Source organism: Chelonia mydas, chromosome 2, assembly GCF_015237465.2.
Source record: "Chelonia mydas isolate rCheMyd1 chromosome 2, rCheMyd1.pri.v2, whole genome shotgun sequence".
Taxonomy (NCBI): Eukaryota; Metazoa; Chordata; order Testudines; family Cheloniidae; genus Chelonia; species Chelonia mydas.
In genome coordinates this window covers 220,668,468-220,695,888 of record NC_057850.1, presented here as the reverse complement: position 1 = coordinate 220,695,888, position 27,421 = coordinate 220,668,468, and the positions used below count along the sequence as shown (strand labels likewise).

The 27,421-nt window shown below is 40.0% G+C and overlaps 1 protein-coding gene across 4 annotated transcripts in view; it reads right to left on the bottom strand.

Moving 5' to 3' along the window:
* Positions 1-27,421, bottom strand: part of ABCB1 (ATP binding cassette subfamily B member 1) — an 85,527-nt gene that overhangs the window by 8,176 nt on the left and 49,930 nt on the right. For 3 of the 4 annotated variants that reach the window (XM_007069599.4, XM_043541262.1, XM_043541263.1), the window contains exons 18-27: positions 26,203-26,361; positions 24,925-25,071; positions 21,798-21,902; positions 18,316-18,393; positions 15,538-15,621; positions 14,400-14,603; positions 11,246-11,346; positions 10,074-10,214; positions 4,375-4,531; positions 3,129-3,326 (exon numbers count right to left, since the gene is read on the bottom strand). In XM_007069599.4, coding sequence (XP_007069661.2) covers positions 3,129-3,326; positions 4,375-4,531; positions 10,074-10,214; positions 11,246-11,346; positions 14,400-14,603; positions 15,538-15,621; positions 18,316-18,393; positions 21,798-21,902; positions 24,925-25,071; positions 26,203-26,361 — 1,374 coding nt within the window. The other variant, XM_037890755.2, reaches the window with a different exon arrangement.

Sequence of the window (27,421 nt, the reverse complement as noted above, 5' to 3'; positions counted from 1 at the left end):
TCTGGAACAGAGGTTTTTGAAACTAAACCACCACTATACTGAAACTACTTCTACAACCATCTCAGCTTTCTGGTGTTATAGGTCTTATGGCATTCACAACATACATGACTCCATATGTCAGGCTCAGAATGAGGCCACTTCAGCAGTGGCTATGAAAACTTCAAACCTAGTGTGGACAGTGTGCTAAAAATACAAATTTTCCTTGGAATTATGAGACTCTCTCTAAAGTGGTGACTGAAACCACAGAATGTCAAAGGAGTATAGTTTAAACCACTTCCTCCTTCATTAATAGTCACCACAGATGCGTCTAAGACAGGCTGGGGTGGGAACATCTCTGCAACCTTTTTAACTGAGATATATGGTATTTTTAGAGAATCCTTGTTACACATAAGCATCTTAAAACTCAGGGCCATCCATCTGGCTCTCAAAGCATTTCTTCTGCAGATACAGGATGCAGTAATTCAGGTGACTATGGATGACATGTCCACAGTATATTTGAACAAACAAGGAGGAACTTGATTGTCGCCACTAGGCAACAAGGCAATAAAGCTTCGGGACTGGTGCATTCTATACAACATTTACCCAATTGCTTTGCATATTGTGGAAGAACAGTGAGATCATGGATTGTTTGGACAGGGACTCCTCGCAGATGCATGAATGGTCTGTAAAAGATGCAGTTTTTCCAAACTTTTTCAGGTTTTGGGGGTTTCCAGACAGATTTGTTTGCCACCAGATTCAATATAAAATGTCCCTCTTTTTGCTCAAGAGAAGGCTTGGACAGTCTATCGTTGATGGATGCATTTTTCTTACACTGGGGAATGGTGTTGATGTATGCATTTCTCCTATTGCCTCTAATCCTCAAAGTTTTTTTTAAAAAAGATAATAAAACAAGATTTGGCCAGGATAATTTTAATTGCTCCAGCATGTCTGTGGCAACAGTGATACATGGAGTGACTCCATTTATCCAATGGCAAATACAAGATGCTCCTGCTATCAACAGATTTACTGTCCAGAGTGGGGAGGGTTTGCACCCAGATCATCGGTCATTACATCTAACAGCGTGGGCAATAGGACTTCAACAGATTCAGAAAGATCATGCTCTGTTGAGGTGCAGCAAGTTCGTATTAATGCTTGAAAAGCATTTACCAGGAGAAGCTACAATTATAAATGGAAAAAATTTGTTATCTGGCAACTGATAGGGATGTTGACCCAGTCTCAGTTCCCGTACAACTTGTTCCGGAATATTTGTTGTCTCTCTCCTCCATTAAAGTCCATTTAGCGGCAATAGCAGCATTCCATACTCATGCTAATGGAAAATCCATCTTCTCGCACAAGTTGGTGAAACTTTGTTTAAGAGGTGTATTGAATTTGTATCCCCCAGTATGGGAGTTGGCCCCCCTCTATGGAATTTAAAAACTTAGTTTTAACACAACTTATGTCCCTCCCATTTGAGCCTCAAGCGAGCTGTTCTTTGATTCATCTTTCTAGACAGACCGCTTGTATGGTAGCCTTCACTTCTGCTAGAAGAATTAACGAGTTACATACATTGATGGCACAACCCTGTTATACTACTTTTCAAAAAGATAAAGTGTTTTTTGAGCACACCCTAAATTCTTTCAGAGTGGTTTCCAAGTTTCATGTTAATCAAAGTATTAATTTACCTGTATTTTTTTCCCCTAAATCTCATACAAGTAAAGGGGAATCTAGAGTACACTCCTTGGTTAGGACTAGAACAGTCTTATATTACTTGGACAGAATGTATTTAACTCGTATGCTGGTACTTTTAAGGGTTGGACCATTTCAGCACATTGCCTGTCCAGATGGGTCAGACTGTGTATTCAAGTGTTATAATGGAGCTTCACTTTCTCCTCCTGTTCCACTTAGAGCCCATGCTACTAGAGCGGTTGCTACAACTGCAGCATTCACTAAACATATTCCTCTTATTGAGATATGCAAGGCTGGCATGTGGAATTCAGTTCATACTTTTACAAGACATTATACTTTGGATGTGGTAACAAGGTCTGGTGCACAATTTGTCGGAGTGATGCTCCAACTGCTGTTTAATTAGGACTCCACTCCCTTCTTCCAGTTTACAGTACTGCTTGCCAAACTATCCCCAGAGCAGGAATATGCAGAGGGCACTTGAAGAGAAAATGAAGGTTATTTACTTGTAACCAGAGTTCAAGATAGATTCTACATATTCACACTCCCCACCAACCTTCCCCACTTCTGTAGAGTCCTACTTTTAGGGTTAATCAATATTCTGCTTTAGTATTTGAAGGGAACTGAGGCAGCAGCAGGTGCCACTCCCCTTTTCATAACCATGCTCTCAGGACACACTCAAACACTAAGGGCAAGGGAAAGGGGGTGGGGCTCCATAACTGGCACTGCTACTAGAAGGTTCCACTTTCCTGGCTGCATCCAGTCAGAGCATCCCAAGAGTGGGAATATGCAGAGTCCATCTTGAAGAACTCTGGTCACAAGCAACAAACCTTTATTTGCTATGTCATAAAAATTGACCTGAAAGTGCTTTTTCAATATTAATTATGTAGTGGGGAGGTTTTATATGCACTTTACACACATTTGAAACCTAGATTATTGTAAGCATTTAGGAAATATTCATCACTACGTTGTCTGGATGCGCTTCAAATTGCATAAATTTGGTATTTAACATTAAAAATAAGGAGCAAAGGTCCCACACTTCCCTGCTGCTCATAGTTTTAAGATACAGGAGGGAGGGGCATTTATATTAGTACACTATATAAGTATCTGCATCCAATACATTTTATGGGTTTATAATAATTAATCATAGGGCCCAATCCAAATCCCATTGAATTCAGTGGAAGTCTTTCCACTGACTTCAGTATGTTCTGGATCAGGCCCATGTAGCAATTTTCATCCATGAATCATTTCCCTTAACTCAGAATGACAGGAGAAGTGTGGAAAATTTTGCATTCTTCCTACCTTCCCTATGGCTATACACAGAACCCTAAAAATCCGCTAGTGCCTCCACTTAATCTTCACAAAGAATACAAAAATATCAAAAGTACCTATTGCATTCTATTATAGTAACAAGAATGAGATAGGCAAGTTCTCATTTTACCAGGTTCTCGCAAGGAATCACTCACCATTTCTCCACCAAGAGGATCATAGAACCTCTCAAGCAACTGAATAACAGTACTCTTTCCACAGCCGCTGCTGCCTACGAGCGCCAGGGTCTGTCCCTTTTCTACCTTAATATTCAAGCCTTGAAGCACTTGGACATCTGGTCGAGTTGGGTAGTTAAATGTCACTTCTTTGAATGCTACGTTGCCTCCGAATATATCCTTTAATTGAAATGGTAACATCTGATCAATTTTTAGGAAAATTCTGATACATCGTAAAACAATATACAGAGAACTAGAACCATCCTGTTCCTACTGGTTTCAAAGGGAGTTTTGCCATTCAACTTCAATACAGCCAGGATCTGGTCCTTATTGTGACGTTTCAAAAATTAACAGTGTAAAATTATTTTGAAGACAGATTCTGCTAGTTCTGCTTCACATCAGTTTTAACATAAGCCCAAATTTTCAAAAAATGATGCTAATTTTGGATCACCAGCTTCATCTAATGCTTTCTGTAAATCAGGCCCCTTTCAGAGTCTCAAGGTAAGCACTGAACAATAGCCACTTCTGATATTCTTGGCCTGTGTACCAAAGCAATCCTACTTTAGAGTTTTTTGGGTTTTTTTCAAATTAAATTACAGTACAATTATCATTACCATATATGCACCCAAATGCTTACTGTCAAACTTATGATTCCTGTTAAGTGTTAACAGCATTTTCTTAGACTTTGTTGCTATTATTTTAAAAATTAGAAGTGTTAGTCAGATGGTAAAGTCCTGCCATCTTTATTTGTGTGCAATACCGCAATAAAAATAATATACTGAACTGCTATTGTCCTGTCTGCCTCTTTGAGTAATGCCCACCTAGATTCACCTACTTCTTAGCTCCTATAGCACACTAACATTTATTAGCAGCGTCTTGTATATAAATTGAATCCCAAAACATTTTACAACGTTAATATAAGGCCTGATTATATTTTCATTGTCCATGCATGGATATGCTCCTCCTGCATAGAGGAGGAATTGGCTGCCTCTGCAGCATTGCTCCCATTTTCACTGGCCCTTGCAGGGGGCTCTCCACAAAGAAATGCAAGGAAGGACCAGGCAGAAGCAGAATCTGTCCCACATAGTTTTTGGATGAAACACAATGTTCATGGCCCCAAGGATCAGTTAATCTAAACACTTAACTTGTGAGTGGGGGAAGAAAACCTCAGTGTTGACATTAGTTAGTGTAGTAGGTGATATTGTCCATAATACAATGATCAACTTACAGGCTTCAGTCCTTCATCACTGTAACTGTCTATTAAGGGGGCTCTTTCAAACAGCGTGAACAAGTGTGCTGCTGACAACTTGGCTTTGGCATAGTCTGGAGTAAATGAACTGGTCTGTCCTAGTGTCATTGCACCAAATACAATAGCTGAAAATACCCTGCGAGAACAAGACAAGAGAGAAAATAAAATAACGAGGTTGTGGAGGAAGGGGTGTAAACTATTGGGAGGGGGATGGTTAGAGTAAAAAAAAAGTTGTTAAATATCATTGTAATGAATAGTCTTGTACCATGAGTAAATGTATCCACTTTATTAAAAGTGAGAAACAAGCTTCTGTTCCAGACTCAGTGTTTCCTTTATTTATTAATGCAATTGCTAATTTTTGGCAGGATCCCAAATTTTAGCAGCGGGGAGACAGGACTTAAGTGAGATTCTGGATATTGGGAAGAAGGCAAAAGGAGCATCTGCAGAAGCAGCTAAAACATGGATTGCTGCGTATGGGTGAGGGAGTACAATGGAGCTAAGCTAGAGTGATCCCTCCCCACCAGTGTGCTGCCCCTGGATCTAAAACTGTGCAGGGGAGAGAGAGAGACACTCACTCACTCTCTGCAGAAAGGAACCAATCAGAGATTCCAGCCAGTAGGAGCAGCTGGAGTAGCTTTGACTGGACTTTCTCTGCTCTGATTGGCTGTCTGCTCCAACCCTCGTCCTCTCTCAGTCTCTTCACCTCAACATCACTCCGAACTTTCCCATTTTGCCCACTACTCCCCTACTCTGCCTCTCTCACGCTCTCTTCAATGCCCCCTCTTCCTTCACTTTAATTTCCATTCAATTGACTCCTAATTCACCCTTCCCCCTCCCAACCTGCAAAAAACTGTGGAATTCATATGACGTTGCTGCCATTACAGTGTTCACATGCTTGTGTGCTCTACCTCTTCCCCCATCCTCTCTCATCTATTTAGACTAAGCTCTTTGGGGCAAGGACTGTCTGCTACTGTGTTCATACAGTGCCTAGAAGAATGGGGCCTCATTCTTGGTTGGCCCCTAGGCATTACCATAATAAATATGATTAATAATTAAAAATTGGTGCTATTTGGCACCAATTAATAATTGGTGCTATTTGGCATATCCAAGTATGTAAGAGGGATTAACTTTCAACAGTGGTTAGCCAATTATCCCAGCCACAAGGACAGTTGTACAGGGATGTTTTGGAAACATGTAATTGTAAATTATATCCAAATACTTCAATGTAGTAACCACAAGAAGGCTATTCATTATCTTACTTAAAAAAGGTATCTATTTTTCTAGACTAGGGGTAGGTCTAGAAAAACAACATATTAATTGTAATCCACCTCCAGGGGTAAAATGCTGGTCCCACTGCCATCATTGGCAAACTTCCCATTGGATTTCACCCAATAGATGTGGATTCAATTAAGGGCTCTACCACAGATTTCTTGGGTGACTGTTGGCAAGTGTGATGGGGCATCCACCCCACACTGGCCTGTGAGGGGTTAATGGATCCCTAGGGAGGCTGTGTGAAAAGCAGCCAATAGGAGTAGAGCTATGAGGCACAGCCAGTCAGGACCTGGCAGGCCCATATAAGAAGAGCTGCAGAGTCAGTTGCTCCCTGGAGCTCAAGGAGGGAAAATTGGCTGCCGTGCAGGTGGAAGAAAGCTAGCACTCTGGACAGAGCAGTGCTTGGCAGGAACAGAGGAGTGTGAGAGAGCTCCTGGCTGACTGGCATATTGAGGCCCTGCGGTAAGGGTGAAGAAGGTGCTGGGGTCATGGGGAAGTGGCCCAGGGAAATGTATTGAGAGGTTGGAGGGGACACAGCTGGGCCGGGACCTGGAGTAATGGGCAGGCCCAGGTTCCTCCCTCCCACTTGCCATTGAGAAAGTGGCTGGATTGCAGTACTGGTCCCCTGAAGGAGGGAGTGCAGAGTATGCCATGGCTGGAGGGCTGTGTCCTGAAGAGGATGCCACGGTTCTTAGAGCGACAAGAGTCCAGGAGGAGAAATGATGGCAGGCGAGACACCACTGGGAGTCGGTGTACCGACCTGTGGAGATGAACCGCAAGATTACCAGCAGGAGGCGCTAGCATGGTAAGTCCCACTCTGTCACACATGGTAGAAAATGTGGGCATACAGTTGCCTCTGAGGGGAGGGGACTGAGTGAGAGACTAAGATAATGTTGGACAGGCACCCCTGATACAAGGGAAGTAGGAAAGGCTATAGCAGAGACACTTGGGTCAAAAGGACAATGGAGCTGCATGTGTGGAGGCCTTTTTGGTGGAAGGCAGGTGTACCTTCCCAGGCTGGACTTCAGAGTTGCCGCTCCCACTAAAGGGGGGTGATGAGTAACCCAGGGGGATCCAGGCCCTAATGAGCCAGATCCTGGAGAACCACCAACAGTGGAAGGCACAGAGACACTTGCAGGAATGCCTGGAAGAGCAGCGTTATTTGCTCAAGATCCTCCAGAGGGCCTGGGGCAAGAAGCGAGGCTCCAGGTCAGGAGGCCAGAAGCCTGAACAGAACAGTCTTACACTTGTGAGTGGAGGGGACACTTTAAGAGAAATTGCTCCTATTGGGATGGGAGAGAGAAGCCTTATGCAGAGAGTGGGAAAGAGACAACAACCCAGGAGAGTCCCACCTTTGAAGTGAACAGGGAGGGGATGGGCATGTTGGACCTGTGGGCAACACAGGTACCTGCAGAGGGAGTGCCCAGACCTGAGTGGTAGGGTCAAGGCTAGCCCAGGGGAAGGGCCTGAGCAATGGAAGGACCATGGGAGGCCTCTGACCAAAGGGAAGCAAAGAATTTCTTATTGGTGCCATGAGAGGGCCATATAAGACGGTATTACCCCTTTAGGAGAAGGCAGGATAGAAAAGGGATGCCTGGGAACCAGGTGTGACACTGTATGGAATTTGCAGGAGACTTTAGGATATTAAGAATATATTGTAATTGTAATATTGTAAAATTGCAATGGGTTATGCCAGATATGCCATGTAAAGTATCTACAAAAATATTATAATTTGCCAGGTATGATAATCTCATTTGTGTTTGTATCACCCTTGTATTGTAAATTATATGTATGGTATGTCTGTAGTTCCAAACTTGTGCTGTGACACGCCCAGGCAGATTGGCATTAGCACTGCTTTGCCTGCTTGACAGCCCATCAAGGGACATCAGATATACAATTGACCTATTGACAGAAAGCAAGGGATACACCTTATGACTCAGCAAGGCATGCAGGGGCATACCTATGGACAGAACACTAAGGCTTCCAGGCCATGTGCTGGGCAGCTTGTGTTTGGACCAAAGGAAACCAAGCTGTATGGCAAGGACTATAAAAGTCAGCTGCATCTTCTCCATTTTGTCTTCAGTCCTGCTTCTTAGCTCTGGAGTAACCTTTCTACAAACGAAGCTCTGAACAAGGACTGAATGACCCATCCAAGCTGTGGATGTATTCCAGAGGGACTTTCAAGCCAGCAAACTCACCAGTACTGCTAGGAACCTGATGGACTTTGAAGTCTTTGTATGTATGTGACTTTTACCATTTAACCTCTCTTCTTGTTCTTGCTTTTTTCAATAAACCTTTAGTTTTAGACACTAAAGGATTGGCTGGCAGCATGGTATTTTGGGTAAGATCCAAACCCATAGTGACCCAGTAACAGCTAACCCTCTGGGGTCAGAAGAACATTTTGTATATGTGAGCAAAGTTGTTTAAATAACTTCTCACTGTACTGGTCCTAGGTTCTGATTGGAAGCCAGAGAACTGGAATGCAATAAAGGGGGCTGTGCGATTTCTTTTTTTGCTTCTTGATAACCAGTGTGGGGGATCAGAAGCACAGCTGATGATTGGTTGGGCAGTTTGACTTCAGTGTTACCCACCAGTCTTGGGAATATCTGCTCTCCCTTTTGCAGCCAGTCCTGACCTTGGCATTTCCAGGGAGGGCTTCCCTAGGCACCCTGGGTCACACCAGGCTAGATCAGGTGGTGGTGGTGATTACTGGGCAGGGAGCAATCTCCCATGCCCAGCAGGAGGTGCTAAGGAGAGGGTGGATAAGATGACTGGGACGGAGAGGACCCAGACAGACAAGGGAACCCACACTTAAGCAGGACAAGCTGTAGTAGGGACTTAGACCCTGGAAGAAGTGGTGCTGGGAGAGCCTGCAGAGCCAGGGCTAGGTGTTATGGGAGAAACTGAAAGCCACCGAACAGGCCTTGCGGATAGCACAAAACAATGCAGAGGGAAATTCAGAGACATCATGGAGCAGAATGGCAAGTTGCTCCTCCTGGTAGAAAATCTGAGGCAGGAGAGGCATGTCCTATGGGCACAGCTGTGGGGAAAGCAAGGAAGGTAATTCTCCTGCCCAAGGCAGTTGGTCTTAAGGGGGAGGGTGTCTGATGGAGCATTCCTCCCCCCACCCACACACACAGACACTGACCTGTAAGGGGTTAATGGAGCGAGGGGCAGTCAATCAGGACCTGGCAGCCCATATAAGAAAAGCTGTAGGGCATAGCAGGGTCAGTTGCTCCCTGGAGCTCAAGGAGAGAGAACTGACTGCTTTACAGGTGGAAGAAAGCTAGCACCCTGGACAGAGAAGTGAGAGAGAGCTCCTGGCTGACTGCTAAGACTGGCACGCAGAGGCCCTGAGGTAAGGGTGAAGACGGTGCTGGGGAAGTAGCCCAGGGACATGTACTGAGTGGTTGGAGGGGACGCAGCACATGGCTGCCATCTACAGTGTCCCTGGGCCAGGACCTGGAGTAGTGGGCAGGCCTGGGTTCCCCTGCCCCTGACCACTGAGGAAGTGGCTGGACAGTTGGATTGCAGAACTGGCCCCTGGAAAGGGGGAGTGCAGAGTATGGCACAGTCAGAAGGCTGTGACCTGAAAAGGATGCTGTGGTCCTTGGAGCAATACGGGTCCAGGAGGAGAAGTGACAGCAGGTGAGACACCACTGAGAGTTGGTGTACTGACTTGTGGAGCTGATCCAAAGATGACCAGCAGGAGACATTAGCATGGTGAGTCCCACCCTGTCACACCAAGTCACTCAGACCCTGATCTTGCATGTAGGTGTGCACTGCAGCAACCAAGAGCAGGCACTTGCAGAATCAACACCATATGAGCTCTCAGTGCCCCACCTGTAAAATGGGGATACTGATAATACTTTCCTCACATGCCTTTTTTGTCTTTTCTATTTTTTGACTACAAACACTCTGATAGAGACTCTAGCTAGCCACGTATAGCATCTAGCACAATAGGGCTCCAATCTCATTTGGGGCCTGTAGGCACTTCACTGATATCAGAAAGGCTGACTACTGAAGCCAAAATTATAACATGTTAAGTATTAGCCATAATTTCAAAATACTCCCTCAACTATTTCTATTTAGTCCTTCCTTAAAAGCCAGTACACAACATTTGAGACAAGGCACATTGAGAGCTATACCAATGTCTACCAGCGTTCCATATATAACTAAATGAAGGGCCCAGTTGACATGTTTACTGGGAGCATTGCAACTTGGAAAGATAACACAAGTTATCCATCCTAATTCAAGATGAAGGCCAGTGCTGCAGGTCAGTATGTAGATGAACAATGGTCTATGTATTCTTCTAGTCCTCCTGCTTTTACCTTCATAAGGTTATCCCCCAATATATAAACACCTTCCCCTGTATGGACAAAAAGAAATTGCAAAAAGACACTTACAAAAACACACTTTTAAACTCCATGTCTCCATTTCCCACTAGATAGGCACCAAACCGAAAACATCCAGCATAAGTAAAATATATAATTGCTTGTGTAAGGCCAAAACTAAGTCCAAAGATATGTGCCTTCTTCACAGAATTTCTGTAACAAAGAATGAGTAGTGTCATAATATATACATAAATACTAACTGTATTTTACTTTTATGTCTGAGAAGATGCTGAGAGCCCTTCACTTTCATTACTTTGGGATGAGGTCATTCCCCAACCTCCTGCAGGACTGGGCCCTAAAAAGAGAATTCTTGTATGTTTTAGGATCCCATCTGCCTGCAAAAAAAAAAAAAATCAATCAAAAGATGAGGGTAGGGGAAGAAATCACTATCGCTGTGATCCCAAACACATCTGACAGGAGCAATTGTTGTCCTACCCTATAGAGTCTGAACGCTATTGTGTTAAAATTATTTTACAATCCATGGCATGATTACCAGTTTCAAGGCTTTTAATTAAACATTTTTGAAATTGTACAACCTCGCAGCACAGGAAGAAAATCATTAACAAGTCCTGATTCTGCAGGGAGCAAAACACTGTTCTTTGTTTTGCCTTGAGCACCAACCAAACCTTTATGTCAAACATAATATGATGCTTTATATCGCCTGTATTGTTAGGCTGATGAAATAACTTAACTGCTCAGTGATCTACTATTGAAATTACTATACAATTTTGGAACTTGCTCCTTCAGTCCTTACCAATGCAAAATTCCACTGACTTTAATAAGAGTTTTGCCTAGGAATACAATGTAGAAGTGCACATATACACACAAAAAACAGGACTCCTAATTGCAAGAATTGCTAAATGAAATGCTCAATTTCCAGAACATAGTTTCAAGAGAAGTAAAACTGATGAGGACATACCAGGTACTGCAACAGCAAATACCAATACCACCATAGAGGGTGTAAAAAGAAAAATCTCATTTAAAGCAAAGAACAGAAACAGCTATGGTTACGATTGCTTGTGTTTGTTTGAAGCGAAATATATTGTATATTGTCAACTAGGTTTGACATAGGAGATTTTGTGATACACCAGCAGAGAATAAATTGTTTTAGTCTATTAGTGAAAATTTACATTCAATTCTAAAACAAAAAGTATGATTTTTTAAAAAAAGTTTATATCTATTACCTATATGGTCCTTGCAAATTTTGTCCATACATAAATTCAAATTTTCTTTCCTGGGTCAAAGTAACAACAGTTCGAATATTTTCTATGGCTTCAGTAGCAATCTGTAATAGAGAGCATATGCTCATTAACAGAAAAATAAGATCACACTGCAATTTCTAATTCTGACCTGGTAAAAAAAGCTTGGGATAAATGCTATAAAAATCACAAGATTAAATTCTCAATAGTAACCAGTGAGTATGAGTGCTCACTTCTACACAGCCTGATTTTCAGAAGGTAGATGCTCAGAATTTTCTGAAAAATCAACCTTGTTGAAAGAGTCCCAAATTGGATATCCACTATTACTACTCACTTTCAAAAAATTAAAGATTTTCAAAGGCACAAATGGCAGTTTGGCACCTAACTCCTATTGACTTTGTGCCTCTGAAAATCTTCCCTGGAGGCTAATAAATAAAACCGGGTGGGATTTTCATAAGTGGCTAAAGGACTTAGGCACCCAACATCTATTGAAAGGGGACTTGGCTGATTAGTCCCCTAGATGCTTTTGAAAATCCCACCAGGAATCTATAGTTTATTAAGGGAAATTTAATATGAACATGACTTCTTGTATCAAAAGTCGAAATATAAGAATGGCCATACTGGGTCAGACCAAAGGTCCATCTATTCCTGTCTTCTGACAGTGGCCAATGCCAGGTGCTTCAGAAGGAATGAACAGAACAGGTAATCATCAAGTGATGCATTCCCTGTTGCCCATTCCCAGCTTCTGGCAAACCGAGGCTAGGGACACCATCCCTACCCATCCTGGCTAATAGCCATTGATGGACCTATCCTCCATGAACTTATCTAGTTCTTTTTTGAACCCTGTTATAGTCTTGGCCTTCACAACATCCTCTGGCAAAGAGTTCCACAGGTTGACTGTGGGTTGTGTGAAGAAATACTTCCTTTTGTTTGTTTCAAACCTGCTGCCTACTAATTTCATTTGGTGACACTTAGTTCATGTGTTATGCGAAGGAGTAAATAACACTTCCTTATTTACTTTCTCCACACCAGTCATGATTTTATAGACCTCTACCATATCCCCCGCAAGTAGTCTTTTTCAAGCTGAAAAGTTCCAGTTTAATTAATCTCTCCTCATATGGAAGCTGTTCCATACTCCTAATAATTTTTGTTGCCCTTTTCTGTACTTTTTCCAATTCCAATGTATGTTTGAGATGGGATGACCACATCCCATCACATTCAGTGACAAATGCTTAGTAACCTACTGAAGACTTCAGGGCTCATATCATAAGCCTCCTACAGTAAACAAAAGATAACTGAAATGAGTGTATTTAACTTTCATCCTTCAGCTGGATAAGACAATGGACGATAAAAGCTACAGTTTAACTGGTACATTCCATCATTGGAGTCTTTTTCCCTAAACAAAAGCACAATTGCCTAGATCAACTAGACATAAGAATATGTAGTGACAAATAGTTTAACAGTAAGGGCTAGAAACTGAAAGTGTTACACAACAGGCTCATATCTAAAACAAAATGTAGGCAGCCAAGTCCAATATCAGTACCCTATGCAAAGGGGCCTATTGGAAATTTGCACCTCTTTGAAGGGCTTCTCTGAGAAGTCACTCTAAAAAAATGCATTATTGGGGCTTTATCTTTCAAACACTCCCGGTCAAATTTGGTCAGCTTAGAAGTAAAAATATATTATTTTTTTCTACCTGCCAACCCTATAAACTCATCTTCAGTTCTGAGTTTTCTTTCTGGTTTATGCATTTGTAAGCAGGGTCTGAATGAGCTCTCCCCTGACATCTAGTGATGAGCTGGGGAAGAGGACTCTAGGAGCTGACCTTGTTTGCATGGACTCATCTACTCTGTGTAGGTGAGCAGCAGGATAAAGCTGCTTTGCCCAAATGACCACTTTTGGTGGGTGTTGGATTGCAAGTCACTTTGTTATTGGGTGCAGGGGTAATAAAGGCTTGTTATCCTTGTTGTGTGAATCAAAGGCAGCAGAACTGTGCTTGGCATGCCCTGATTGAGGGGTTCATCCTCAACTGAACTGCACTTACTAAGCTGGGGGTGCCAAAATCTAGTAGAGATGAGAGAGGGTGTGGTCAGATTTTTGTACATTGTGGTGTGGGCTCTGCTTAAGGGTCCTGGACCCCATTTGACCCTCCCCTTCTCCACTGTGTAATGACAGAGCTGATTAAGACTCAATTTAGAGTCTTTTGTTGCAGATCAATAGAGCTGAAATCACTGAAAACCAGGTCTAAGCACTAGACCTGCTATGGGACAGTGTCTCTGAGCAGCTGCAATCACTGAGAGCTGAAATCACTGAAAGATGTGTTAGGTGGGACCTTAAAACATCTTGAGTCGAGTGGCCGGTGGAGTGGCATTACAAGTGGTGGCTCATTCGGGATATCAACTGGGAAGTCTCTGAAGCTCGGGACACACTTCCTCAGCTAGAGGAAAATATGTAACCCATGCCTGCTTGGTGTGGCACTCTGTGCCTCTCTGGTGGCAGCTAGACCAGCTACAGATTGATGAGCCTGCTACAGCCTTGGCTAAGATCGATGTGTCTTTTAGCTTATGCAGTGGCTGCCCTGTTCCTAAAGGAGTTTTGGCATGAAGTTACTCCCACCTCTTTCAACTTTTCCTTTCAAATATTTCTTTAAACCCTTTCTTCAATTTTTGTTTTCCTTTTCCACCCAGGAAAGGAGAGAATGAAAAGAGGAACCGGTGGGCAGTATTAGTTACACTGTCACTATCATATATTCTTGCTTGGTGAAGATGTACATACAGTTTCACACAGAGGTAAGATGGAAGAAAGGGGAGATGTGTGGCAAGCTGAAGAGAGATGAAACCAAAAAAGCAAGAGAGGCTAGAAAAGAAGGGAAGCACAAAAAATAAAGAAAAGAAAGAAGAGGTATGTGATCCTAAGAGCTTAGCATATTCTGGGTGTTACCACAATGTAAATAATATCAATAGTAGATGTTTTCAGCTCCATATCTAGCAGATACATCAACATATAAAAAGAATAGAATACAACAATGCAGAGTTCAATTTCCCTAAGAATGAATATATTCTTGATCCATTACTAAGCCCTGTTAAACATGACTGTACAGTAGAATATAAAAAGAGAGATGAACTTCACTGGAACCCACCTTTCCTGCAGCTTCCAGTTCTTCTTTATCCTTTTTTGCATGTCCAGAAAATATTTTCATTTGAATGATTCCTGCTATGGCAATGATTGGCACAATGGCTAAAATCAAAAGGGTCAGCTGCCAGCCATAGACGAATGATATAACAATTCCAGTTCCAAGGTTAGCTATGTTTTGGGTAATTAAAGCCAGTCTGGCACCTGTAGCCTGGAACAACAATACCCAAACAAAACAACTGTATTCCATAATTTTTTATAAAGCAACAACATAGAAATTAGACATGAAAAATACTTTTGAACTAGACCATCTCTAGAAACCAGAATTATTCCCCAAAGTATTATCGAGTCTAGTTCTACATTTCTCCAAAGTTGGAGTTTCTGCATATCCTTTGGAAGATCACTCCACCATCTAGATCGCCTTCTTCTGTTGTCTTCTGTTGCTGATCCATTTCTCTCTCCAGTTTCCATATGATCACTTCAGATTCTAAACTGTAATTTATAAACTCTGCTAAAAAAGCGGAACAGGGAGTTTATAAATCTCATATTTTTGCATTTACAACTATAACTTCAAATCTGCCAGGAACATGCAATTGCCTAACTGATGGAGAGGAAATTTGAACTAACCATTTTTTCCAATCACTTAAATCCCAATACAGCAAAACACTTAAACATGTGCTTTACTTTTAAGCATGTGAGTAGTTCCACTGAAAACACTAACTACTAAAATCCTTAAAGTCAAGCACAACCTTAAATGTTTTGTTGGATTGGAGCCTTAGATACTATGGTCATAGGTGCTACATACACACACACACACACACACAATGAGATTAGATAGATAACTTTAAACAGACTCATTGAATAAATAAATTCATGGTTAATTGGATTCATAGGGGAGATAACAGCACAGGACAGTAATAAGACTATAAGCACTAATAGTTTACTAGAATATTATATTGTAAATATATATCATGTTATCTATCATTATAAAATACATTGGTGTGACACCCAAAACCTTTCAATAAATAATAAGTTTTAGTTGTCACCAAATTAGGATTGCCATGAAGCAAATAAAAATCCATAGTGCAACATTACTATATGCCAACCCAAACTTGAAAAATGCCAAAACAAAGTATATTACATACTCCTTTCACTTGTGAGGCATCATTAGCAAGTCTTGTAGTTAATGCCCCAGTGCTGTTTTTAGGGTCATCAAACCAGCTGATGTCCTACAAAATGACATGAAAACATGTTTACTAGGATCTGAAAAACTATAGTTTACTTTCCATAAACTGCAAATAAAACAAATGAAAAATTTGGGCTGCAAAAAGATCATTAATTTCAATTTGGATTATAAGAGGAGTGTATGGAGTTTTCGTTCTTTAGATTTAATCAGTTTCTTAGCCCTGATTGTGTAATAAACATGTCAGAGTGCAAATATTTTATAACTCAAGATGAGTAAATTAATTGAAGCTGTAAATGCCAGTAATTTACACTGACAATAGCATTGTGTTTTCTCATGCTAACTGCAATTTCAGCAGGTATCATCTATGTAAATGGATTGGGCATAATTTATTTTTGGTAATCAGGTCATCACAGAATATTAAGGTTATGAAATTTGCCACCTTGATGAGTATAGTTTGAAATTGACAGTCTCACTGAATGTAAAGACTATTAAAAAGATTATTAACTCAGATTAATGTGGCATTTCTTCTCTGAAGTAGCTAAGACAAGTCTGTTAGGTGGTTTACCATATAAAAACACAAGATGAGTCTGCCCTGAAAAGTCTCTGAATTTTGAATGCTGCTGGCAAGTCTTTGTGGTGTCAGAGAACATCTGTAATAGGTCTACGCGGGGCTAGAAAATTAATTAGAACACCTGTACCAAAACTTGAAAACAGTACCCTCCTACATTCTGCAGAAAGGGCTAATCAGTCATATTCTTTTATATCTCTGAAGCAATATGGGTTAATGTGTTTAGGGTATTAATTAGGTAATGATTTTAAAGCACTTTGAAGGTGATCGCTCCTGAGTTAAATGGAAAAACATACTAATGCAAGATTAAGGTGATACTTAAACACCAGAAAAGTCAGAAAATGTAAAAGTTAAATTAAACATTTCATCCACATTACATATTAATTAATTGAAAACAAATTCCTGATCTTGAATCACTTGAAGCACATGCATAACTGTAGTCATATGATTGCACTATTTGCAAGATGTGGTCCATTTGTGTAATGATTACAGTTGGAAGAAAATTTTCAGTCAAATAGTAAATTCACCAAAAAGTACAGTTACAATACAGGTCGGTAACCAGGTTTTTTTAGGGTGATGGACACTATTCACTAATACAAGTCAAATTCGTTGAATGGTTTCAGATGAATAAACAATGGCGGGGAGGAATGAAAATGTCAAACAAACATTTTGAAATGTCATTTTGAAACAATGTATGAAAGGTTTTGTTCAACCTGAATGAAAATTCAGTTTTGGCCAGAAAAATCATTATTCATTCAGTTCTAGTAATAATGTGTATGAGCTAAAATTACTGTGAGAAGCCTAACTTTTAAACAAAAAAGTCAGGAAATATAAAAGTATATAACCCTGTATAGAACAAACATTAGCTTTACATTGCTTTTGCTTTAAAAAAAATTAAATTAAATTTAAAAAAAGAGATAAAAATAAACTGCCTACGCAAGTTACAATTTAATATGGTCCCAGATAGCCCTTGAAGTTTACTGCACATTCAGATGAGTGGGGTGCTGTGGAAAAAGCTTGCTGAAGTGACTGGGATGAGGAAGGGGTGGGCTTAAAGGGAAGCAACTATGAGAAAAAACAGATGAAGGTGGCAGCAACAGAAAAAAAAAATTATATATAGGTCCAAATTTTGGCTGCCTTTGAGCAGATGCATTAGAATAGGGAAAGCTTACAGGGAATCCCTTACCTCCAGTACATGTGTGTTCAAAGCTGTCAGAAAGCTGCAGGCAGTGCCTTCTGAATACAAAGGGTGAAACGAGCAGAACCACACAATCAAAAAGGGCTGGCATGGCAGATAAAGGGCCTAGGCAGGGTCCTTCTCCTTGCTGCTCATTGGCTAGCAACTGGAGGCTGGTACAGTGGGAGTGCATGCTTTCCGTTTTTAAAAAGTCCTGCTGCTCAGCGTGCTATCACCAGTATCTCCAGATGGCATTAGGCCTCCTGCTATTCTATGAACTGATACAATGACTTCTGTAATATGGGAGTTCCATAGGATTTCTCCACTTATTGGGCCTAACTTTTAAGAAGGCCTTGACTCAGTCTCTACTTTTGTGCGTGCAGTCAGATGTGTACATTTTATCATCTGTGACAATAATTAATTGTGGATCCTAATATGTAGGTGCATTTATCTGGAGGTGCAAAACTTCATACTTAGAACAAGAGTCTGAATTTCAGAATCAGGCTCCTAGAGTGCACATTATGCTCTGAGTAGAGTGACCAAATGTCCCTATAAAATAGGGACAGTTCCAATATTTGGGGCTTTGTCTTATATAGGTGCCTACTACCCCACACTTCTTGTCCTGATTTTTCACAGTTACTAACTGGTCACCCTAGCTCTGAGTCATACCGTTAGGCCATGTCAACACTCAAAAGCTGCTCTGATTTAACTAAATAAGCCAGACCCCTTGTGCAGACACTCTTAAATTGGTTCAAAAGTGCCTCATATGACTTGAGCTAAAAATCAATGTAAGTCTTTCTTAAACTTATTTGAGTGTCCACACAAGGGGACTGCACTTAATTATTTAAATCAGTTTCTAAAAATAATTTAAATAAATCAGTGCAGCTGTTTGTGTAGACAAGGTCATAGGATGACTTGAAACTTTAAGGTATTTTAAACACCTAAACACGGATATATAAAACTCTGGAAAGCTAAATACATATTAATCTTACCTGTCTAAGCATTGCTTTAAATGCCATGAATCGAAGCCTCATTGTAAGGATCTCTCCAGCTTTGCCAAACGTGAAACCCTTTGAGAAGAAACAGAGTGATTATTACATAATTACAACTATTTTGACGTTATCAGATAAGCACATGAATATCTGTATCTACATAGGCAAAAACACATTTTATAGATGACACAATATTTTAGCTATAAACAATTAAAAAAACTTTTAAAAGACAGTTACTAATTGTGAGGGATAGCAGATTTAGAGCACAGGGACTGAACTTCATTTCTAAATTTAAAAAGTGCAAAGCAAAGGCACATTTTCCTACATTGCTCCACTAATGTGCTTCAAGGAGCAATTTTTTATCACAACTTCATGGGTCAGTGACTTCAAGGTAAAAGGCTCAGGGTGAAATCCTGGTCCATTGAAGTCAATGGCAAAGTTCCCATCAACTTCAGCGGAGTCAGGATTTCACTCTCAGTGCTCCATTTCAAGTCACTTAAGCCATCTAGCCCTAAAACATCAGTGCTTGGTAATCAGTTAAACTTATTTTGAGTCACAAGCATGAATCAGTGTAATGTTATAGGAAGTAGGTGATAAATGGGACCATGAGAATGAAAATGATGGGGACAGAGGTTATTGCCACTTTTTCTGTCATGATATTAACTATTGTCAGTAGCATTATTGTCATAATTTTGCTTATCACCACACTTTCTACAACTGCAGCCGAGAAACATCTCTACAAATCTACTGCAAATATTTGTTCTCAGAATCTACTGAAAACATTTCTACAGCCGAGAAATTTTATAGTATTTCAGTATAAAACCTGGACACAACTATATATCAGTTCCTCTATATGATATAAAGCAAAAATTACTATGGCACTTTTATAGCGAACAAATTTATTTTTCTAGTTTTAATTGTTGGAAACTATACAGTAATGAAGTCAGAAAAATACAATTATGTAACTTTAAAAAAAGAACTGGACACATTTAAATGTACATCTTAGCATGCATACTGTATAAACATCTTATGAAATAGATACATCTTTGTATTAATTTCTTCTCACTTGTTTGGGAGTGCTAGATCACAATACACTTCTACCATTCATATGTTTAATTTATAACATCATCCCCACATTTATAAAAATGATAACTATTGCAGGTCAAACTATATATATATACACATACATACATACATACACACACACACAGTTAAATTTTCAAGACTCAGGCTCTATGCTGCATCCATATATAAAGACATTTTTATAAACAAAATGGGCAATTGCACCAACAGATACCTGCTTGTGCTTGCATATACCTGTTTTCTAAACATACACGTGCTAACATGTGTTCAGATACTTTGTAGGTGAAACTTTAGTATCATGTTTTGAAAATGTAGCCCATTCTCTATTTAAAAAAAAAATCTTGATGAAGGGCCAAATTTCAAAATCTCTCTTAATTTCCCATATACACCCATATATTTCCCTACACCCATATAATTTCTACCATGGTTGCAGTCAAATACTCCAGTCAGGACTGGGGACCTATTATGCTAGGCACTGTACAAATATCAAGGAAGAGAGAGTCCCTGTCCCAAAAAGTTTAGACTCTAAGGCCCTCCTCATGCAAGTTGTTCTTTCTGGGGAGACCCCTGAATCCGCACACAACCCCATTGATTTCAATTAGTGCTCAAGATGGGCAAAGAGGTTCACCTTTGCAATCCATACTAATGGATCAGGGACTAAGAATGTAAACAATTTAGGAATGGTGAGAGTTTCAGGTGAGAAATATGTAGATTTTTTAGATATGTTTGTCATGGGATGCATCGACCCCAGGCAGGCTTAGCACCCAAGGGGTTAATGTAGGAATTGCCAGCTGATGTTGACTGGCAGCCTCAGAGCAGCTGGGAAAATAAAAGCTGAAAAGCAGAGGGACCAGCAGGTCAGAGAATGAGGGTTCTATCACTAAGCTGGTGAGACGCTGCCCCAGAGTGACAATGACCCAGAGAAGGGATGACCAGAGCCACAGGCTGTAGAAGCCTAAAGAACCAAGGAGGTAGTAAGCTCAGGACACAGAGGAAGACTTGTGGCAGAATGAGGGCCCTGAACCGGAACCCAGTGGAATGGGTGGGCCTGGATTCCCCTACCTATACCTTAAGGAGACTTAAGAGCCAAAGGAGTTTCAGGCCCCTTGAGGGTGAGGGCCAGATATTCCCTGCCAAACAAAGGGAAGCTCAGTGGGACAGAAATTAAGGTCCTTGCCTCCAGAACAGGACTATAAAGACTCAGATGAGAAAGGGAGACTGACCACCCCTCTGATCTGAGCAGACTCTTCACCGTGCCCTGTCTGTCCAAAGGGGGGCACTGACATGCTGGGGTGCCAGCTCACAACATTATATACATTTTAATAGAAAAAAGTTAATTTCATCTGTGCAAGGCTATGACAGGGTGCTGGCTAAGGAGCCCTGAGCCAGGCCTCTGTCACACCAGCTCCAATCAAGAAAGGGGAATTGGAGCTGGCTGAGTAAGCTCAGGCCTGATTGGCAAAGGGGGAACAGCCACTGGCCTTCTTAGCCAGGGGCTACATAAATGCTGGCAGGAAAGAAGCAAGGGGGAGAAGGAAAGGGAGGAGTTAGAGAGAGCACGCCTCTCTGCTGGCTGCAGGGGTTATTAGTTCCTGGGGCTGTGACACTGAAGCTGTCTGTAGCTAGAAGGTGGTGGGAAAGTAAACTGTAAGAGCATGGCTGATTGCACCAATGCAGAGATCGCTGGCTAGTTTGTGGGTGCAGCATGGGCAGAAGCCAGTGGGGCCCAACTGCACCCTCTTACAAAGGCCACCCCTCAACCTCTCCTTTCTTGCAGGTGCCACAGAAGAGTGGGACTTGAGGTTGGATTTGAAAAAAGGGAGTAGAGGCCCTGCAGATCCTTTTAGAAAAGGCACTCCATGTGTAAGTTTCAGCCTGGAAGAAGGTGCAATGGTGGATGTGTGGAAGTGGACAGGTGATTTGACAAAGCTGGTATCCGTAATTGAAGTCTATGTTGCACCTGAATAAAGAGGTTTGTGCAAATCAGGTGTACACACACACACACACACACCTGACTTGTACATGAACATGGCAGTGTCCAGACAGGTGGGAAAACGTATGTGCGCACAATTTTGCATATGGAAGTTTAGAGACTATTTTTGAAAATGTGGCCAAAAGAGTTTAACTCATTACAATGAGGGAACCATCCTGTGGTGAAAAAAAGTATTACATTACAATATTGTTAGATTAACATCTGAGGAATTTACCTCGATATAGTCTTATACTAAGTGCACAATATAACGTCCACATGCACTTTAAGTCCACTTGGCACTAGAAGTGTACCATCAATTATTTTTCTCTTGTTATGTGATTCAAATACATTGAATGCTTAATATCTTTAGATCTAGTTTCTGAAATAATGTGAACAATTATATTAAGGGCAAAATGATAAAGCCTACCTGCAGAAAAAAAGTAACAAAAGAAATGATCCCAATTGCTAAAAATAGCAGTGAATACAAGTTGCTCTTGTTTCTTAAAACGGTCTTGTCTGGTTCTGCAAAAACCTATTAGAGAGAATTCAAAGTTCATTTTATTTAATTAAATTATGTACAAATCTTCCCATATTACATTGCTGTATTTACACATACCCATAGAGTGCTTGAACTAGGGGTACTGGGGGCAGCACCCCCTGACTTGAAGTAGTAACAACAACCAAATACATGGTTTCTGCTTTCAGCACCCCCCCACTATAAAAAAAAAAATTTCCAACGCCCCTGCATACCCATGTACAATTAAATGTGATTAAAGGGATAACAAGTACATTTGATGTTGGACCAAGATTTTTTTCTAGATGTTTGCAAATTTCATCTAATTCTTTAGATTTCTTCCAAATGAATTATTCACTGCTACTTTCCAAAATAACCACTCAATCAGCAGCCTAATACAAAGGAGCAAGCCCTGCATTAACAAACAATAGGTGAAAGTGACATCTGCACAAGGTTTGTGCACCACTTAACTCATTCATATTCTTTTTGTCACTGAGACCTTGATTTTTTATAGCTTAAAGGTGAAGCTGGTAGGGAAGAAATGTGGAAACTTATGAATACAATTTATTAAACTTGTGTGGACATGTGAATTTATTAAGATAATGTTCATAAGGATAAACATCTGTGTAATTTGAATTTTTTTCAGTTATTCTATATTAATGACAAAATAATTTTTAAAAATGGGCTTAAATGGTGCATAAACCTTGTTTGGACACTTTGCACAGTGATGAATTTTACCATACATGCATTTGTGGCTTAGACACAACTTCTTATATAATAGATTTCTATGTTAAGTTTCCAGGCATTTATTAAACTCAACAGCGAATTAACAAAATGAGTTAAATTTTGAATAATACCTTAGCAGTATCCTTTCAAGCCCCACAGGTACCTTATTGAAAACTATGAACCTAGTTTTTAAATATAGTTCTGTTTATGTAGCATGTATTTTTGCATTTTTCTCATTTTAAAAAAAATTACTTTAGATGGATGTAAGCAGATGCTATATTGCTCAGAATTTCAACTGCTTCTACTACATATTCCTCACTTGAAATCATAATCCTTTGTGACAGTTATCACTACAGCAGCAAGCTGATGTCAGCCAAGAGGAATACAATATCCAGTGAGGAATAAGAATTCATTCATCTGCTATTAGGATTAAAAATACAAAGAAATTTTAAAAAATCCCAGAAAATATAGAATATGTCAGCAGGATTGGTTTTTTTTGTTTTGTTTTTTTTAAAAAATGAGTTCCAGGAGGCATCACTGGCTTTAAAATTAATTAAATAAGAAGTATAAATTATTTTCAGAAATAAAGAACATACCCCAAAAAAGGAAGCAAAACACCAGGATAGTTAGGATAGGCTAAACAAGTATAAGTTATTGCAAACGGGGTTGGTATTTGTGGTTTGGAATTCAGACATATAATGGATGAGAGCAGTGATTGTGAGGACGATGAGGGAAATTCATTCCAGAGCGTATGGCCAGCACAAGCAGTTGACTACTTGGGCTTTACATGGATTAAGTGAATTTCACTGAAAGAAAGCAAATCCACACTCTCAGATAGTCATATTTGGAGGCCTATAACCCTTACGTGCATTAACACTTATCTGCTCTTGACTTTCATGAGCAGAATCTGGATAAATCAGTATACCGTGCTTGTATTATTATCATCATCATCATGCATTTGCCTTGTCCCAAGACATTGGCCAATATTTAAAATGTTTACCTTTAGTAAAACAATAGGCCTGTATGATCCCCAACAGTGTTGGGTTCTTGCCAGGCTTGCAGAGTAATGAAATTTAACACTTCCAGAAGTGTATCTTCTGGAAAAATACTTAAGTATTTCTAGCAATGGAAGTCTGAGGTCATTGTTAAATCTTTTATAAAGAGCTATAGGGGGCCTGCCTGCATTTTGTTGTTGAGTCAGGTAATGTATCACTCCAGCCATTTTCTCACTTTTTTGTGCATCTATCTCAGTCAGAAATTCTCTCATATTTATTCAGAAAAGCTCCAGTTTGCCATGCTTTATCACTCATGCCTGAGTTTTGATATAATTTAGAATACAGTTCTTTAAATCTCCTATCAGTGGCTTGCAAAAAAAGTCAAATGAGAAATTGAAAACTCTCAGTGGGTTTAGCTTATTGAAAAACAATAAAGAATTTTCTAAAATAATTAATGCTTTGAGAAAAAGGTCCTTTAATTTATATTTCCTCAATTATTTCCCCTCCCCCTGATCACAAACCTCTTTATAATGTTTCACTGAAACAGACACAGATTGGAAGAACAGGACTGAAATAGATCTGTCATCTTTCCTCAGGGATATTTCCTATTGCTGTCTGTATCAAAGACTGAAGGATGACACAGGTGCAGTACTCTTTTCCCAAAGGGCAGCTACCCATCAGATAACAGCTTACATCAGTGGAATAGAAAATAAGACAAGTCACTTGATTTCTATTTCTGATATAGACATTGTTAAAGAGCCTGGTTTCTGACATCTTTATTTTCTGGTACTATAAACTTAAGAGGCCAGTGATTCAGTTACCCACTGTACAATTACTCCTTCTACCAAGAAGGGTTTCCCTTCTTCTCCTCCTCCTCCTCATTTATATCATGCAGTTGTTTTTGTTTTCCTTTATTTCGGGCACTGTTCTCTTTCTGGGCCAGATTATGGTTTAGCTCTACAGATGCACAAGTGGGAGAGATGGGGTAAGTGTGGGTCATAGCTGAGCCTCATTGCACAGCAGGAGGGGAGCATATGCTGTGTCTTTGCAGTGTGTATTCCCCAGGAGAAATTTTGGATGAGTCAACTAGAATTTCTCCTGAAGCATTTTCTGCACCAAGACATCTTCCCCCATCACCTACTCCTGAGTTTCCCAACGCAGGTCTCTGTGTTAAGGCACAATCTAGATATTGGTGTGTAGACACCAAGTAAAAATTGTAAAATTTCTCAGTTTAGTGTAAAGAAACTTAAGTGTAGGTGGGAATCAAAGTCAAAGTTAAGAGTGGGTGATAGTTTATTGCATATTTTGTATGAACTTACCCCTATAATTTCTGAAAATATTATTGCAAATGCAGGTTGTAAAGCTCCATTGATAATTGCAGAAAAAGTTCCAACTACAAAGTAAGGCCATTCACTTTTGTTCAGCTTCATAACTTTCAGAAATGAAACTGGAGGCACATTTTCATCCTAGAATATATGAATCTCATTAGAACAATTATGTAACACATCGGGGATGGAGGAGGGGGAAAGAAGGCATGTGGATAGTCAATTACATACTCCCAGCTTCATCCCTGGGTACCCAAAACTATTTGCTTTTTAACAACACAACTCATGAATTATATGCAGTAATTCGGTCTGTTACTCAGGACACAATATTAATATCTGAAATAAGAGACAGAAAAAGATACTTCTTCTAATAACACTTGTATATTAATTCTGACAATCACATTTTGAAACTTATCTTGCAGGGCTTACACACAAAATTCCTATAGTCTTCAGCAAGGTTGCACAGATAAAAGGTGCAGGGTTAGGACCACTTTGTTTTTGCCAATGCATTTGGTGGTATTTGGTGGATCTGACTGGATTATTCATTATGAATAATTTGTTTTTATTATCCACAACTAGATCATCATTTTTACTAATGTTTGTTATGCAAACAAGTCAGCCTACAGATCACAAAGTGTTTGTAGCAAGTATGAATTCAATTATATGATATTCAGAATTTACTAGGTGAACTGTGTGAATGATTACATGATTTTGTTTCTGCTCCATGGACTATATGATATAACCTATATAGACTGCTTCATGTAATTCTGTTTCATAATTTAACCAATTTATTTTCATGAGCTATGGACCTAAATTCTTTCCATAAACTTTTACACAAACCAAAGCCTCAGTTTGTATGAATGTTCATGTTTAGTAAAGCCAAAGTGGTTATGAATATGACCAGATCAAAATGTGATTCAGAATTTACATACTTGTTCCAAATATTTTGCCCCCCACATTCACTCAGGTCTCTCGGTACTTCTGTACACTAACTCGTTAACAAGCATCCTTATTTGTTTTTATCACATCAGATTTTGATCCACTCTTTGTATGCCATGTTTGCACATTATATTAACACTTATTGTTACTTTCCCTTACGCAAGGGCCTCCCTCTTCTCCTATCCCAGACTGAGTGAGCTCTCTGCAAACTTGGCATTTTCTTATGCATTAGGTGGGATAATCACTTCTATCTGAATATTACTGTTCCACTAAGGAAACAAAGGATACTAGATGCAGCATAATAAAAAAAATATTTCCAGCAAAGAGACATACAGGTTGAACAATTTTCACATCAAGGCTATCATCCTGTATTTCTGACTTTTTGGTGCTTTTTCGAGTCAATCTCCTTCTCAAGCCATTTCCTATTGATTCTTTCAGTGCTACTTCGGTGGTGGTTCCAGCTTCTTCTGACTGAACTTCAGTTCCTATTGTCTGAAATGGAGTAAAATAGCATGCCAAGAAAATAATTAATATAATCATTTGGAAGTTCAAGATATTAAACTCAAGAGTAGCCAAAACCACTGTTAACTAAATGGAATAATGATCAGATCTGAATGATATCTGGTAGTCTAGTGGTTATAAAACAGATTGACTGTAGTTCTGAAGATCTCCTCTGGGCTCATAGCCTGGTTCTGCCATTCTTACTCATGCTGAGGAGAATCTAACCCCTCAAGAATGCAATAAGACAATTTGTTGAATAAAGTGCTATTTATTGAGCTTGTTTCTTGTTTGCATTGAGTTCCATTACACTGTTCTCTTAGGCTTTGTCTATATTGAACTTCGTTGGCAAAACCTTTGTCATTCAGGTGTGTTAAAAACACACCTACACAGGCTGAATGACAAAAGTTTTACCGACGAAAAGCATCAGTGTGAACAGCACTTTGTTGGCGGGAAGTTTTTTGTTGGCAGGAGAGCTTTCTCCTGCTGACAAACAGCAGCCACACTGAGCACCTTTTAGCAGCACGGCTGTAGCGGCACAACGGTGTCACTAAAAGCGAGGTAGTGTAGACAAAGCCTGAGTATAAAGGAGGAGACTTTAAAATGGGTGTAAACCAGTTACACCCATGTTAAGACCATTTCCATTGTCTGAGTGGCATAGACGAGCCTTAATGTAAATGAGAATCAGGCTCATTGTGAGTAAAGTGGCAGAAGTGAGTTCTCAGTGGGGCATACTTCCAAATACTGAAGGGAAGCAAAAGCTCACAACTAGTGCAGAACTCTGAAAATTCTGGACATAAGAGATAAAGAGGATGATGAAGATGGACCAGATTTAAAACAAATTTCTAGAGCCAGATTCACCAGAGGCATGGGTAAGTTCAATAGATGGCTAAGGATTCAGAGTATTGATCAGAGCTAGATCTGGACACAATTTGTCTTTACTTTTCCTCATTTAATTTTTGTTATCTCTAATCCAATATTCTTAGGACTTTTGGCCTCAAAATTCCCTTACTCATTTCCATTTATTTGGACTGATCCTGTGCATATTTTTTTG